The sequence below is a fragment of the Gopherus evgoodei genome, chromosome 10, assembly GCF_007399415.2.
Source record: "Gopherus evgoodei ecotype Sinaloan lineage chromosome 10, rGopEvg1_v1.p, whole genome shotgun sequence".
Lineage (NCBI taxonomy): Eukaryota > Metazoa > Chordata > Testudines > Testudinidae > Gopherus > Gopherus evgoodei.
The window spans coordinates 65,115,867-65,131,521 of record NC_044331.1 but is presented as its reverse complement, the minus strand read 5'-3'; the positions used below and the strand labels follow the sequence as shown (position 1 = coordinate 65,131,521).

The 15,655-nt window shown below is 40.4% G+C and overlaps 1 protein-coding gene across 2 annotated transcripts in view; it reads left to right on the top strand.

Annotated features, from left to right (window-relative positions):
- SHISA9 (shisa family member 9) overlaps positions 1-15,655 on the top strand; it is a 255,223-nt gene that overhangs the window by 220,486 nt on the left and 19,082 nt on the right. For both annotated transcript variants that reach the window (XM_030579078.1, XM_030579079.1), the window contains exon 3: positions 6,972-7,127. In XM_030579078.1, coding sequence (XP_030434938.1) covers positions 6,972-7,127 — 156 coding nt within the window. The remainder of the gene's footprint in view (positions 1-6,971; positions 7,128-15,655) is intronic.

Here is a 15,655-nt window from a genome sequence, read left to right as displayed (position 1 = left end):
ACACATGTTCTTGATAGAGGATACTGCAGCTCTAGAGTGAAACACGAGGAGTCTGAGAATCCACTTCTGAACTGGAATATCCTTTACAAATAGGCCATCCACTGTACAGGTGGTAGAGAATGTAAGATGGCACCTAAGTAAAAAACAACTAACAATGCAAAAGCATACCTTCAAGAAAAGAGAGAGGAAAAGCAAATAAGATCTAGCCATAGGAAAGGATGCACAAATAAGGGGGGGGGGAACCAAACAGGGTCAGTTCAGCTAAAATTGGGGCCACTTGCAAAGCCATAAGATTAAGTACTGAGGCTGCAAGGCTTGTGATTGAGTAGGTGGCATGCGCCCCCACCGCAAACCACTTTGCAATGCCAATTTGGGCGCGGAGGGTTTAGTCTCACAGATAAGTTGAGGGCAACAGATAATAAGTGTGTGTGTGTGTGTGTGTGTGTGTATATGTGTGTGTAATTAGTATGCAGAATGTTCCTTACAGAATATCCTAAACTGCACTGCAACAAGAGAGAGTTTACAGGAAGCTTATGGTGTTATAACCAGGGAGTTCACAGTCAGCCTTGAAGTGGTTCTTCAGTACTGCATCTAATATCACACTAGCAGTTCAACCTATCCCTGGTGTGGTGGAGTCTCATGACCCCGTGGCTTGCAGGTTTGGCAGCCCTGGCGGAACTGGTCCTGCAAATAAGGCAAAGCTAAATGTACAGTACAGAAAAGGACAAAGAGGGAAAAGGAGATAAATGCACATGGGGGGGGAGGTGTTATCTACAAACACTCTTCAATCACTCAGCCTGAGTCTCTGAAAACGTCCAACTAATCTTAAATTTTGCTCTGAATTTGCTCTTTTGTCTCTTTTTCACCTGACTTCCTGATCTCTTTTTGTCAGTCTGTCCTCATTTCCTTTTTGTATGTGCCTGCAGGTGGTTTTCATAGCAAAATATTGCTCTGCTTTTCTGCCCTTCCGCCCCCTCCATTTTGTTTTGTTATCATATTGCCTGTCTCATTTGCTCTTTTTCTCATGTCTTCAACTGCTCATTTACTAATAAATTCTATTTTATGCCTATGTATTTTTTTCTTCATTTTCCTTGTCTCCAAGCACAGAATAATTGACTTTTCTGCTACAGAAGGAAGTGAATCCTCAGGCCACTCTATAGAATAGCTTTCACTCTCAGAGAGTTGAAGAGAAGGAAGATTTTAATAATGATTTATTCCTGAGCTTTAGGAAGATTCAAGGCAGACCACATGTTGAACAGACTTATTATTGCTATCAGGGTACTGGCATATCTCTCCCTCTCCCTAACCCTAAAATAAGGACAGCTTAACACCAGTACATAAGCAGGGTAAGCTGCACAATACATTTCTCAAATAAGAGTGATGTGGGGGGAATTTATCAGCCCCTCACGTATTGGGTATCTATTTTGTGTTTAATGATTGCTTGATATGCCCATCACTGCATCTCAGCAAAAGGCTGAAATTAGACATGACACTACCATATCTGAATGAATGCAGCTTATATTGTAATAAACTGTAGCCATGTATTTCCACTGTTGTCCATATGCCATGTGAAAATTCCCAACAAGTGCAGCTATTAGAAAACAGATGTATTAGCTCCAAAAGTACTTCCACTTTCAAAATCTCCATTAGTTGTATAGTGTCTGAGACACACAGCAGAGTAGTCTGATATTATCCAATAGAAAGCTGTGGTGCACAATCACTATACCCAGTTTATTAAACCACAAAAAAACCCCTTCACCTGTTGGGATGGTGATGAGATGCTGGCATCTTAGCTTCTAAGGTTCTTTGCTCTCCCCCTTCCTCTGCTGAGAGAGAGTGTCAGTATTTACTTGTATTTCTTCTCTCTCCCGAACTATCAGGTGGCTCAAGTGCTGCTTCCTTCCTGTCCAGCTCTTATCTAGATTTTCTCCAGAGACATAGGCTGCCTAGAGCACTGCTCTCCCTCCCGCTGGCTGCTTCCATGTCTAGTGCTTTTAAGGAAGGAAGGTAGCAGGCACAGCAGGCTTCTGCATCTGAAGAACCATCTGTCTTCTTGTCTGCCTCATTTGCTGTGCCAGCAGGTGTCTAGCTTCTGTTTTGGTGAACTGCAGCACACTCCTTTCCTATTCTTCCTTCTTGTTTTGGCAGTAGGGAGACAGAGGGCTAGCCAAACACACTAAATTCTCACATGCCCTTGTGGACCAGACAGTCCAGGGGTTGCAGAGTCAACTCAGGTCAGCTGGCAGCATGATGTCAATTATTGTAGTTCCAGCAGCCAATGAAACCCATGGGTAAGTTCTTACAACGTCACCAGTTACCACTAGGCTAAGTCTGACTATGCATGCTGGAGGTTTTGGTCATGGTGCAAATACTTTGACTCTATAGTGCTCTTGTTTTTGGCTTTTTTAAATAAATAAATAAATAAATAAATACTGGCAGCTGCACAGTGCCAGCCAGTTACATGGAGTATCATGCTGGGCAACATAGCAGTGTTGGAATGCCAAACGTAATGTATCAACACAGTCGGAGCTTTGAGCTTGAAACTGTCCTGTTTGGTAAGCCAGCTATTTCCAAATATCAATCAGAAAATACATGGCTGATGGACAGTCAGGATTCAACATGCCATTAGAGTTAATGGGTAGAACTAGTTGGGAATTTTTTCCTCAAAAACATCCTACTTTGACATTTTTTAAATGAAATTTTTTAGTTTTTAATTCTAAATGGCTTCTTATTTTGAAATTTTGGTTAATTTTTACCAAAAAGTTTAAAATTTTAAAAAGGTCAAATCAAAATGAAAACATTTTGGTTGACCCAACCAGAAAATTATTATGGATTATCAATTCACAACTTTCTGGGGGGATTTTGACTTGTCATCCCACTTCAAGATAGGATTTTTTTTAAAATAAAATCTCAAAGTCTCATTGGACAGAACAATTGTTTCCTGCCCAGTTCTAATCAGGGGATTAGAGTTAGATTTCTGTGTCTCCTGGGACTACCCCCTGCCACTGAAGCCTCATCTAGACTTGGAAAATAGGTTTCATTTTAAAACATGTAGCTAACACATTTTACCTAACACAATTTTAAACAAGACTTTGCCCTTAGTGTAGGCAGCACAAGGTCATGTTGAAGAACATTACTTGGTTGGAGTTAAACCTGGGCTCCCCCTAGTGGCTAGATTTAGACAGGTTTCAGAGTAGCAGCCGTGTTAGTCTGTATCTGCAAAAAGAACAGTATTAGAAAAATCTTATTATGGAATTAAGAAGGATTTAATGTGAACTATCATGGTGGTGACGTGACTGTCTAAATCTGCAAAAAAAACAGGAATACTTGTGGCACCTTAGAGTAAGTCTCTAAGGTGCCACAAGTACTCCTGTTTTTTTTGTAGATTTAGACAGTCACATCACCAGCATGATAGTTCACATTATATCCTTCTTAATTCCATAATAAGATTTTTCTGAATATCATTCAAATATTGGGGTAACCCATCTCTGTTAAATTACTTATGTTTGGTGGGAAAAAGATAAATTGGCTCCACAGTGGCATTTGATTATCAAATTCACTCAAAGAAAATACAAGAATGCAGAATAAAGTGTGTGATCATAGACAGCTCAGATTTCCCTTTAAGTCTTGGAAATCCAGTCTAATGTAGAGGCTTTTATAAACATGCATCTTTTCCTTGCTTATGCAATGTACTGTGTCTCGGTTTGGCCTTTTGCTTAATTAGCCTTTGTGTTAATGGCCAACTGAATGTGGAACTTGAATAATCTTTTCCATCCAATGATCTAGCCTTGCATCTGTACTTCTGTGTGAACGAAGGCTACTGTAGCAGAAAGTGAATGCAATGAAAGAGGTTTTCTCATTAATCAAATTGAAAGTCACCATTTAGAATACTTCATGGCCTCAGACAAAGCCAGCAAAGTAGAAATCAGATTCCACAGACATACAAAAAATAGCTAATATATTTAATTATTAAATCTTCATAAATTGTTGAAGAGCTGAAAAGCAGCAACATTAACTCTGATAATAGCTTGGTATTAAAGCGGGACTTCAACACTTGGATGCACTTGGAAGAAAGAACATTTTTATACTTAAATCCATTTTCTTTGTCAGTGTTTTTCTATATTTCCCTTGTTGCTATTAAAAATGTTTCTGAATAAGCATGACAGGCCTGACAGAGAAGTGGAAGCTAGATAAAGAACTGTGGCCACCTATACTTTACCTAAACTAGACAAGATTTCCATCATTGCGTGTCCATCAGTGGTAGCAACAATGAAATTGCTAGTGTAGCCATGCCCACCACTATTTTTACCACTGCATTATCTACACTCCACTCTGAACAAGACTAAAGGACATGTTAGTAAAAATGCTGATGCCCTATTAATAGCAATGCTCCCACCAGTGAGCTACAGTGCTGTTAATGCAAAGGCATGTGACTTCCCCCAAAAAGTCTAGTGAAGACTCAGCCATAAAGGTACAAGCCAAATACTTGGGTGATACAGCTGGTTTGCAAAGGGAGCCCTGCTACTTTCAAAGCCATTTAGTACAAGTCATCAGAGTAAAAGGCTTTCCTCAGCTGAGCCCAGACTCAGCAGAAAGGGAATGGATTTTCTTTAGCTCTAGCTCCTTGTGTGATAGTAGTCACTACAGTAATTCAGGTATCAGAGAGGTAGCCGTGTTAGTCTGGATCTGTAAAAGCAGCAAAGAGTCCTGTGGCACCTTATAGACTAACTTACGTCTGTTAGTCTATAAGGTGCCACAGGACTCTTTGCTGCTTTTACGGTAATTCAGTCGCTAGGGGTCATTATTACAGTTGGTTGGGAATTTTCCAATCAAACTTCCTTTTGGGGGGTGGGGTGGGGGCTGGAAAATGCTGATCTGTCAAAACCAAAAATGTTTGCAGGAACAGGTTGGTTTCAATGAATTTACAGTTTAGAAAGTGTTTGGAAAAACATTTAAAAGTTGTCAGAATACCACATTTTGACTTTTCAAAATGAAAAAGTTCCATTTTTTATTTTGAAACTACTTTTCATTTTGAAATGTAAGTTACTTTACAGAAAAAATGTAAAAAAAATTGCAATGGAAACAAAAATTTTTGAAATTATTGGAATTAAACATTTGAATTGACTGAATCAATTTTTTTTCAGCTTTTTGATTCACAATTTTTTTGAGATGTTAACTTTTTGTCCCAACTTGGGACAGAAAAAATGTTCAAAAATCCTCACGAAATGGGAATACTGTTTTCCACCCAACTTTAGTCAGTATCCACCGATTACACTCCCGCTATTACCCCTTATTATATTCAGTGATAGCAAGAAGGAACATTCAGTTATTAGCAGGGGTGGCTCTAGGTATTTTGCTGACCCAAGTACGGCAGGCAGGCTGTCCTTAGCAGCTTGCCTGCAGGAGGTCCCCAGTCCCGCGGATTCGGTGGCACGCCTGCAGGAGGTCCGTCAAAGCCACGGAACCTGCGGACCCTCTGCAGGCATGCCGCTGAAGGCAACCTGCCTGCCGCCCTCACGGCAACCGGCAGAGTGCCTCCCGTGGCTTGCCACCCCAGGCATGCGCTTGGCGTGCTGGTGCCTGGAGCCACCCCTGGTTATTAGATCATAGATTTGCCCAACCCCATCCTTCATTCACATGGATGTCCTCTCTCAACTGGTTTATACAAATGCTAGGAGGAGGGACTTGATTGCATTTCTCCGTGGAGCTCCTGCTGATCCATTCAGCTTTATTAGAGCACTGTAGGCAGTCAGGTGGCTTCATTCCCTTGCAATCCTGGCAGCTTCTGTAGGGGTATCTGGCTTCTGCCAGATCCTGTGGGGGAAGGTCCTTTCACTCCATCATAAGCTTTTTCTCCATTGCAACCGAGCTTTTCCTTCTACTTTGTCATAATCCTATGTCTGATGCTATGAGAGTTACCGTATTGTCACAAAGTCAGCATGATGGTTTCACTGCGGGAATAGGTAACAAAAATGAGCTATTCTGTTAATGTTAAGAGCTCTGAAACTCTATATACTTGACAACAGCATTGTTATTTGATTGGCATACAGTTCAAAATACTGTAAAGCACACAGCTTGGTAGCAGACTCACCAAAAGGGAATGCTGACCATGTAGAAATCTAGCTTACTGGGAGAAGCATACAAGTCTGATTCATCTAGGTAGACAGAAGCTAAAATAGTGGTGGAGAAGCTCATTGTTCAAGCACGTACATTTTAGGGGGAGGGGGAGTAGTCATGCGGTATTCACTTATATAAAGGGACAAACTAGCCTGATAATGGATATAAAATTTGTACTGATAACGACAGTCCAGAAGCACTCACCAGCTTCTGTTTCTAGACTTGAGGCAGCTGCTACAGTAAATGTTATCTTGTTCTGCAGCTATGATACCTATTATCAAGGGTGGTGGAGAGGAAGGGGAGGAAGAAAAATACAAATGACCTCCTGCCTTTAGAGATGTATCAATTTTTAGAATGACCTCAAATGTTAATGATGGACCTGAACCAAAACCCTAAAGTCAAATACACCTGAACTTTAGGGTTCAGGTTGGAATATGGAACTAAATGCAAGTTTTGGTCCATATAATATATATACACTATATATATACACAATATGTGTTCATTTTCTCTCTCTCATATTCATATATATACACATAAATAAATAAACACTCCAAAACCATGCAGTTAGTGCTGCAATGAACTCAGCTGTAGTGTATTAATAATCAATAGCTTCAAAATAATATTTACTAGTCCAAGTCTTTGTTCTGTTTATATATGCTGCTTTAACCATACCACAGCCTATGAATATATTTACTGGGACAGGTTAGATTGGCTGTATTCTAACACTAATTTGTTTTCTGGTAACACCATGATACATTCACTCTGTCTAGTTTGTAATGGACAATGATGATCAAACCTAAAGATTTATTTTTTTAAAATGAGACTATCTTTTTCATTTTTATTTTTTAATACAGATGGCCCACAGATGAATAATGTGGTACCAACTTCTCCGCTCCTCCCTCAGATGGCACATCCACATTCATACCCCAGCATCGGACAGATCACAAATCCTTATGAACAACAGCCCCCGGGCAAGGAGCTTAACAAGTATGCCTCCCTAAAGGCAGTCGGTAAGTAAGAAAAATAACGCTTGGCTCCTCATTTAATTCAATATGTTGCATAATCTGGTGTCAGCTAACAATCAGCCTCTAAGTTAAAAAGAAATCCTTACTGTTCTGACCACTTAATTATAGAATTTGAGCCATTCTAATACTGTTTCAGTTAGAAAGTACTCCATAAATTAACACTGAGGTTACTGTACAATTACCCATAAGGAAATTAAAACTAAGGATTTTGTACACGGACAGACACACAAACACTATTTTAAGTTTATACCAAATACTGCATTTCCACATACAAATCAATCGTGTACTGAGCAGGTTCTTAAGTAAATAGTTACCCAGTCTGTGCACTCAGATAAGGGATATGCAAGAATAGATGAATGTGCAAATTTAGAGAATACAATTTAGGCACCTGGTTTGTGTTTCCATACAGAAAGCACAACTATATACCTTCAGTAAGAATGACCTTTATTTGGAGCAATTAGCAGGCTATTGGTGTATAATCTAGGTGTGTTGTGAGGCCTCATGCCTTTAACCACCTATATATACACGGTTGTGGCTTATTGCTGTCAGAGCAAGGCTCATTAATTTAATATATATTTGTTTGTAAAGCTCTTGAAAAGGCACTTTATATGGATGGGGGCAGCAGGAGACAGAGGGGGAATGCAACGTACCCTTCGTTTATGGAAATTATTTTTCTCATACATTTTGAGAGATGTAACATCCCCTAGCACAACACTTAGGGATATGAACTGTTTGTTACCTTATCACTTCTGTCCCCTTCTAGTCAATAAGAAAGCAAAAATTAGGGATTCTGTCCATTCTTAGCTTCCCAACAATCCTTTCCCAGTTCCTATATATGGAAGTTAACATCATTGCCCCCTACATTTAGAACAGCATCAGACCTTCTGTTTTCAGAAATGGCTCTTTGGCTCAGACAAATAGTTGTACAGCTGAGAAAACTCAGATCATCACATCAGAACAATTAGTCATTGCAAGCTGAAATCCGAGCTTGTTGGCAAATTATTTGTCCATGCACACTCACAAGATCTGCTAGTCTGAGACCATGTTAATCATGTTTTACATTCAGGTGGGTTTTTAGTAGAGTGATACAAAACCTGCCAATTTCAGTTGTTACCCAAAGTCTTCTCTTGAGCAGAGATGCCACTGGCAAACAACAAAGACTTTGATGCTGTTCTACATTTACACCAGTTTTGCCCTTTCATCTGGCTGTATACACCCACATGTAAATCGTAAAGTTCACTCCGATTCTAATCACTTTAGTTCCATCACTTAAGTTTTCCCTTTGCATTTGATGACAAGTGATTTAAGCATTGATCCAATTGCCTACAGCAGAAATGTAATAATGAATAGGTTTTCCTCTCTCTGTGGTACATGGAAATGAACCATAGCCATTTAAGGGCAACTCACGCTACATGATCTTTATGTTAGGAATTAGTTGACTATGCTTAATTCCCTTTACTTGCAGAGAAACATTATTGTCAACTATTAGCAGTCGGTATTACAGTATGTAAATATCACCAATCATAACATGGTATTAAAATCCAATTGATAAGATGTTTAGGCAATTGAAAAAGTGATGCATTACCAGCTGCAGTATTAAAGTTAACAGAGGTAAGGCAGCTGCTTCCTCCTGTAATATAGATGTCCTAATAATTTGGCTGCTTATTTCTAGCAGACAACTATTCAGCCTGCAGAGAACTTTATGTAAGATACTATACGAGCTCTGTTCTTAAAAACCTAGTGGTCCATAGTAATTCAGAGCACACAGTGCTGCACCTGCATAATGTTTAGCACTTCAGACAAACTCAAGACTCCTGAGCACAAGAACTGCTAAACAAGAACAGTGCCATTGTTATTAATTAATGTGGTGTTAAAGGCACCTGATTCAGCACAAAGAGGGGGAAGGAACAGAGTTGAAATGGCCATCATTGACATTATATATTTTATTTAAATTGGAAAGGATTTTACATAAGGAAATTTAAATTCAATAAGTCTGTCTGATCTAGGGTGACCATACATCTCATTTTAATCAGGACAGTCCCTTTTATAGGCCCTGTCCCGGCTGTCCCAACTTTTTTGTCAAAACTGAGCATTCATCCAGTTTGCTCTTGCCAACTGGTGATCAGTTGGCAAGAGCAAACTGGACAAATGCAGAGTTTTGTCAAAAAAATGGTGTGGGACCCCTAGTGAGGTGCGGAGGAACATGCGGGTGGCGGGAGCAACTGGCAAGACCAGCACCACGCTGGAGGGAGGGCTGGGAGAGCGGCTTGGGCCGACTGGCCCCATACATAGGGGAGCTTGGACTGGCCTTGCACACAGGAAGTGGGTTGCGGGAGGGAGGGCTTGGTCCAGCTCCACTTGTCAAAGGAATGGGGACCTCTGGCCAGCCCCGTGTAGACAGGAGGCAAGGAGGGCTTGGCCAGCCCTGCATGAGGGAGGAAGAAGGGGGCCTCGGGCTGGCTCACGGGATGTCTTGTTTTCCCTTTGGGAAAAGATGGTCATGCTACTCCTATCTAAATTCCTCCTACAAGTTCCATGGAAGAGGGGATTTTTTCTTCATTTTTAGCTGTTTTGTAGGGTAGCTATTTGATGCAGCCTCCAGTGCTGGGATTCTATTGAGTGTAGGCCAGGAACTAAGGGTCAAATTTGCCTTTGCCCATCAACTTGTGTATTTATTTATGTCTGTGTAAAACAGTACTATTCTGATGGGATAACATTTTACACCCACTTTGCACTCATGTGTAGGGCTACTAAAGGTGCAGGATAATGGCAAATTGAGCCAAATAGCTGTCCCTCCCCCGTCCCCTCTTCCCCAGAAACAACACTCACTTTCCCCACTGGAGTCTTATTGGGCCTTTCTGGAACAAAAGACTACAATTTGCACTTCCCTGCAATAGTGGGAGCAGATCCAACTTCATGAATCACTAATAAACTTGAGTGTTTATTGCCATCTGCTGCCCCCTTTCCATGCTCTCTCTCTATCCAGCCAGAATTTTTTTTCCCCAACAGCATTAAACTCCTGCCACTGCCCAGGATGGATATCAGGGATGACATCTGATGATATACGTTCTCCTACTGCCTGCTCCCATGGAATTGAGAGCAATAGTTCTCAACCTAGTCCATGTCATTTGACTTGTTTTTAATGAGTTAGAATGTTGGAATCATTCCCAAAGATTAAACACACACTATTATTAGTATTACATTAGTATCTAGGAGCTCTAGTTGTGGACCAGGACCTCCTTGTGCTAGGTAATATACAAATACAATATACTAAAGGTTCTACAAGCTTTTCCCCAAAGCCACTTCTTTCAAAAAATTGCACTGAATGCTGGGTGGCATAGAGCACTCAGTGTTCAGCCATCTTAATTTTTTTATCATCTGCAATGGCAAGATCCTGGTCTCCTTTGGTACTTTTACAATATTTCATTATTTATGTAGAAAAGTGCAGAAAGTGGTTTTCTGCATAAATTATTCTTACTTTCAATTCATCAACCTTGTTTGTACTCCATGCTTAAATGGTCATTGTTCATTTATGCACTGCTGACATAGAAAGCTCTTGAAAAGGACGAGGGTAGTGTACCTGAACACATTCACTAAATCGGAGTGCTGGGATTTACTAAACACAGAGTCACTTCCTCATAAGACTTTGCAATCCATTTTTGAGCCTTTGGACATTCAGAAGGCATGATTAGTCCAACCTGAACTTCTTCTCCTGAGCTATAAGAGTTGACTGCCATACTGTAGCTGAAAGCTAATTTTCCCTCAGTCAGAGATTCATGGAAGGTATTAGTTGTCTTCATGCATTAATATATAGGCAAACAGTTAGCATTTTTAAGTCCCAATTCTGCACTCCTGACTCACACAAATAGTTCATTTCTTTCCAGGATTTTCAAGGAGTGGCAAGTGGCCAAAGCACCTGTTCTCAGTGGAACTACTTGCATAAACAAACAATACTATCTGCATGCAGCTGAATGACCACCTCATCGTTCACAGCTCCCAGCATCCTTTGAGGTTTAGCAGTTCTTTGATCCCACAAGGGATAAAGTTAAACAGCATACTTGTCCTATTCATGGCCAAAGTGAGAAACTACAAATATAATGCTGAACCCCCAGCCCCCCAAATATCTCCTGTTTTTTCACTTTTGCCTAAGAGGTGGGGTTTTTGGTCGTTTTAGCTATATATGACACATTGTGGCTGCTATCTGCAGTTCAGAAATCTCATTGGCAGAGGTGAAGCATGCAAGTGAAGCCATCTTTCCAGTTCTGGCTACCCTGGAAATCTATGAACATGTGGGCGGAGACTAAGGGACAATGAGATTATTGTGAGGTTGTCCTCAAGGATTTCTCCTTGAACCATACCCTCCAGTGGGAAGGATTTGGTAGGGTGGAACCATGCCCCCTCCTAACCCTGCAGATCCTGGGGATTTACAAAGAAGGGATTCCCCATTCTGTGCTGAGACAGGGACTATCTTGCAGGAATGATTGTTGCTCCACTGTTTCGTCTTCCCCAAGTAGCACAGCCTCTGAAGAAGCTACCACTCTTAGCTGGGACCCCTGCAGCTGCTCAGTGAATCATAGAATATCAGGGTTGGAAGGGACTTCAGGAGGTCAGCTATCCAACCCTCTGCTCAAAGCAGGACCAATTCCCAACTAAATCATCCCAGCCAGGGCTTTGTCAAGCCTGGCCTTAAAAACCTCTAAGGAAGGAGATTCCTCCACATCCCTAGGTAACCCATTCCAGTGCTTGACCACCCTCCTAGTGAAAAAGGTTTTCCTAATATCCAACTTAAACCTCCCTCAATGCAACTTGAGACCATTGCTCCTTGTTCTGTCATCTGGTACCACTGAGAACAGTCTAGATCCATCCTCTTTGGAACTCCCTTTCAAGTAGTTGAAAGCAGCTATCAAATCCCCGCTCATTCTTCTCTTCTGCCACACATGAGACCTAAAGAAAAGTACTGTAATATAAACCTGAATTGTATTACCTCCCACGCAGATTGTTCTAGAGGGAAGGGATTTCTGCATGGCAGACAGTGGCACCTCCGCAATGCTACCCACTAGATTACATGGAGCTCCAGTTAAGGGGCATCTACACAAAGCAAGAGGTGGAGCTGGGGAGAAATAAGTAGGAAAACAATACTATGGAAGCACTATCCCCTCCTTGCACACAACACAGAAGATGTGTTTATGGCTTTATGGGGGATGATCCTTTAGAAAAATTAAAATTAAATTAAAATTATTAGGCATAATGTAATTACACTATACTACCAACTGCCACCTACCACACTGTTAGACTGAGAAGTAAAGAACCACATTTCTTTGCAAAGGTTCAAGGAGGGATTGCAAAATAAATACCACACTGGGACTTTTTCATTTCCAACAGCAAAGACCTATCAGCTACCATTTCTTTAAATCGTGGCACAAAAATGGATTAAAAGAATCTTAGACACAGGAATAGCTCACTGAGTTTAATGCCTAGGAAACAGGCAGGGAAGTACAGATTAAGACATCATTTGTCATATCCAGAGGGTGATTCAGTTAATAATTTCATATATTTAGAGGTATGTGCAGTGTCATATATAATGCTAGATGAGGCAATTTGCCTGATTCAACATTGGGGCCATGGATCTATCAGAACTAAGTGTGACATAAAAGCCTGATATAAAATCTAGCAGGGCTGGAGCTTTGGACCTTTGGGGTGTTCATTTGCTAAGTATTATGTTAGGTAATCCCTGCTTTTCCCCCAAGGTACAGGAGATGTAGTTCTAAGCATCTTGGCATTTGTGGGCAAAGCATGAAATCAGAAATACCTTGGGACCACAGTTTTGAAGCTCAGTGCTGTCCAAGGAGCCCTTCTCTCTTCTCATATAGACAAATTTTGTCCTATTTGGTTACTCTGTGTGTGGGTGTTTCTGCTGAGAACTTGAAAATTGCTGTCCATTTTGTACAGACTTTCAGGGCCCATTCCTGCTCCCTGTGAAATCATGCAGACTTTTTCTGACTTCAGTGACAGCTGGATTAGTTCTTGTATATCCCTTAGATGTTGTCAGAGGGGAAAAAAAAACCTATCCTAATGTCCTTAATCAACATTTCCCCCTTTCCTATAATGTAATGAACTAATTGTCACTTTCTACCTCAGAGATGGGTGCATTTGAATTTTGCTATGAGCACTGCTTGTGAAATGCCTTGGTATCCCAGATACCATACAATATAAGTAGTTTGGCTGGTGTCTTATTGCAGCCTTTAAGAAATTACATTTTATAGTAGACTCCTTTGCTACCTGGTGATTTTCTCTTTCTGGGGTCTGGGGAATAGGAGGATTAGTAATCAGCCATCACAAAAGGCAACGTTCATGTTACAGACACATCCATCCCTCAGCAACTGAACAGAGCTGTGAAAAGGTAGCTCTTTAGGGATAAGACTGGTTTTAGTAGAAGTGACACCTAGACTGCGGAGAGGTGGGAGGAGAGACTGCAAACAGCACTAGGTCTAGTAGAGGCAGCTTTAACACCAAAGTAGGACTCACACAAACTCTTTCATTTGTGTCATCTCACCTTTACTTGTCAAGTAGTGTATCCAGCTTTAAAGAATTTTGCAGGAGGTAAGGATGGTTATCAGCAGCACAAAGGCATTTTCTTATTTGTAAATAGTCACTAAAGTAGTAAAGTATAGAAAAGATTTAGAAACTATTATTCAGATCTCATCTTAAGAGAGAGAATACCTGGACCACTCGATGTCTACTTATTTTTGATAAACAGATTTAGGATTTACTAAGCTGAACACTGCATGTGTTTTATCTTAAGGAATGAATTTGACCCAGGGTCTATTTTCATTGGTGAGCGTGAACCTCATGAAGTTTTCAGAATCTGTCAGATTCTCAGCCTATTTTTCATTCTTACATGTCTAGTTTAAATTTGTGAATCTCTTTAATTGCAGTGATTCAAATCTATGTCCCTCCTGCTCCAAAAAGGATTTCAGTTTTAATCAATTAAAGGAAAGCTTGCATTATGTTTTATGTTAAAGACATCCCTCCCCCACCAAAAGCTAGGCTGGTTCTTTGAAAGTGAATTGAATTTCCAAACCCATATTATTTGACAGTGTTCATAATAAAAACTAATTTCCCACATACCTGTCTTCCATAGTGTACAATGTGTAGACCTGTAACAGCAGCAGCATTTATCCAATTGGCCTAATGAAATACATTACCTGATTAGAAGGGTTTTTCCCTCTATTGCTAGTGGATGCATGATTTGGTGGCAACAGGCTAACAATCAAAACGGGTTTATTTCCATCCATTTAGTGATCAGTGATCGGTAAGAAGCCAGTAAATCTAAATTCAGGGTGCCTATAGAAAAGCCTATTTTAATGAAAACTTTATGAATTACACATTGGACTTTACGGTAAGTGATATAACAGGAAATGTGTGGGATGATGTCTAGGCCTTGTCTGTGCTACAGAACAAAAATGGTTACAGCTGAACAGAATTCAGTGCCTTTTGTATATGCTCCATTTACAAATAAAAACATGGCTTCCCCCCTCCCACTCCAATTGCCAGCCCTGCGGGATTTCACAGGGTCTGGTCAAGTCAGTTACAGCAACATTTCCAAAAGAACCCACCCCTGAGACATTTAGGAATTGATTTGCATAGCTGCTGAGCATCCACTGCTCCCACTGACCTCAGTGACCCATTGTGAGTGCTCAGCACCTCTGAAAATTGGGCCAGACTGTCTCAGGTAGGGCCTCAAATTATGGAGAAAAATCTTAGTCTCTCCAGCCCATCCATTTTTGAAATGGGTATAAAACAGACCTCACAAAGCTTTTGTGAGACTCAGACTGTTTATAAAGTACTTTGAGATTTTCAGATGAAAATTTCTACATAAGTGCTGAAGTAATTTGAAATAGTCGACTTTGGATAAATAGGGAAAGATGCAGAAGAGAACTTAATCAATAGCTGAATAGTTTCTCATGACTAGGGGATCTCGGTACACTGCTTTTATATGCTTTATTTCATTTTGACACTGTGTAAAAGTCATGATAACCGTATGATATTTTGTGCCTAACGTCGATCTAGAAGTTATGCTTTCTTTTTAAGTCCCCAAAAGTGAAAATTAAAGCAACCTTTTAAAGAAGGGTGCTAATTTAAATCTTACACAGTGCTGGGGTTAAGACAGAGAAGGACAATGAAAGTGTATGAGAGGGATTAGCATTTAAAATCAGGTGTGTACTGCAAGAAGTGAAATGGAGAGTTCTGGCTTAGGGAGGCAAACTCGTTAAGGGACAGATTCCAATTCCCGTACTCACCTTATTTATCAAAGTAGCTCCACTGAGTTCAGAGGGGTTATTTGTGGATTAAGATACTTTTGAATATGAGCAAGGGTATGAGAATCAGGTCCTAAGCAGAGTATAATATCTTTAAATATATATCTTTAAACTATTTGTATTCAGTGTACTGTGCTTCTGATGTTTGTGATATGAAACTGAACAAACATACTAGCATGTCTTGATTATTTTTTA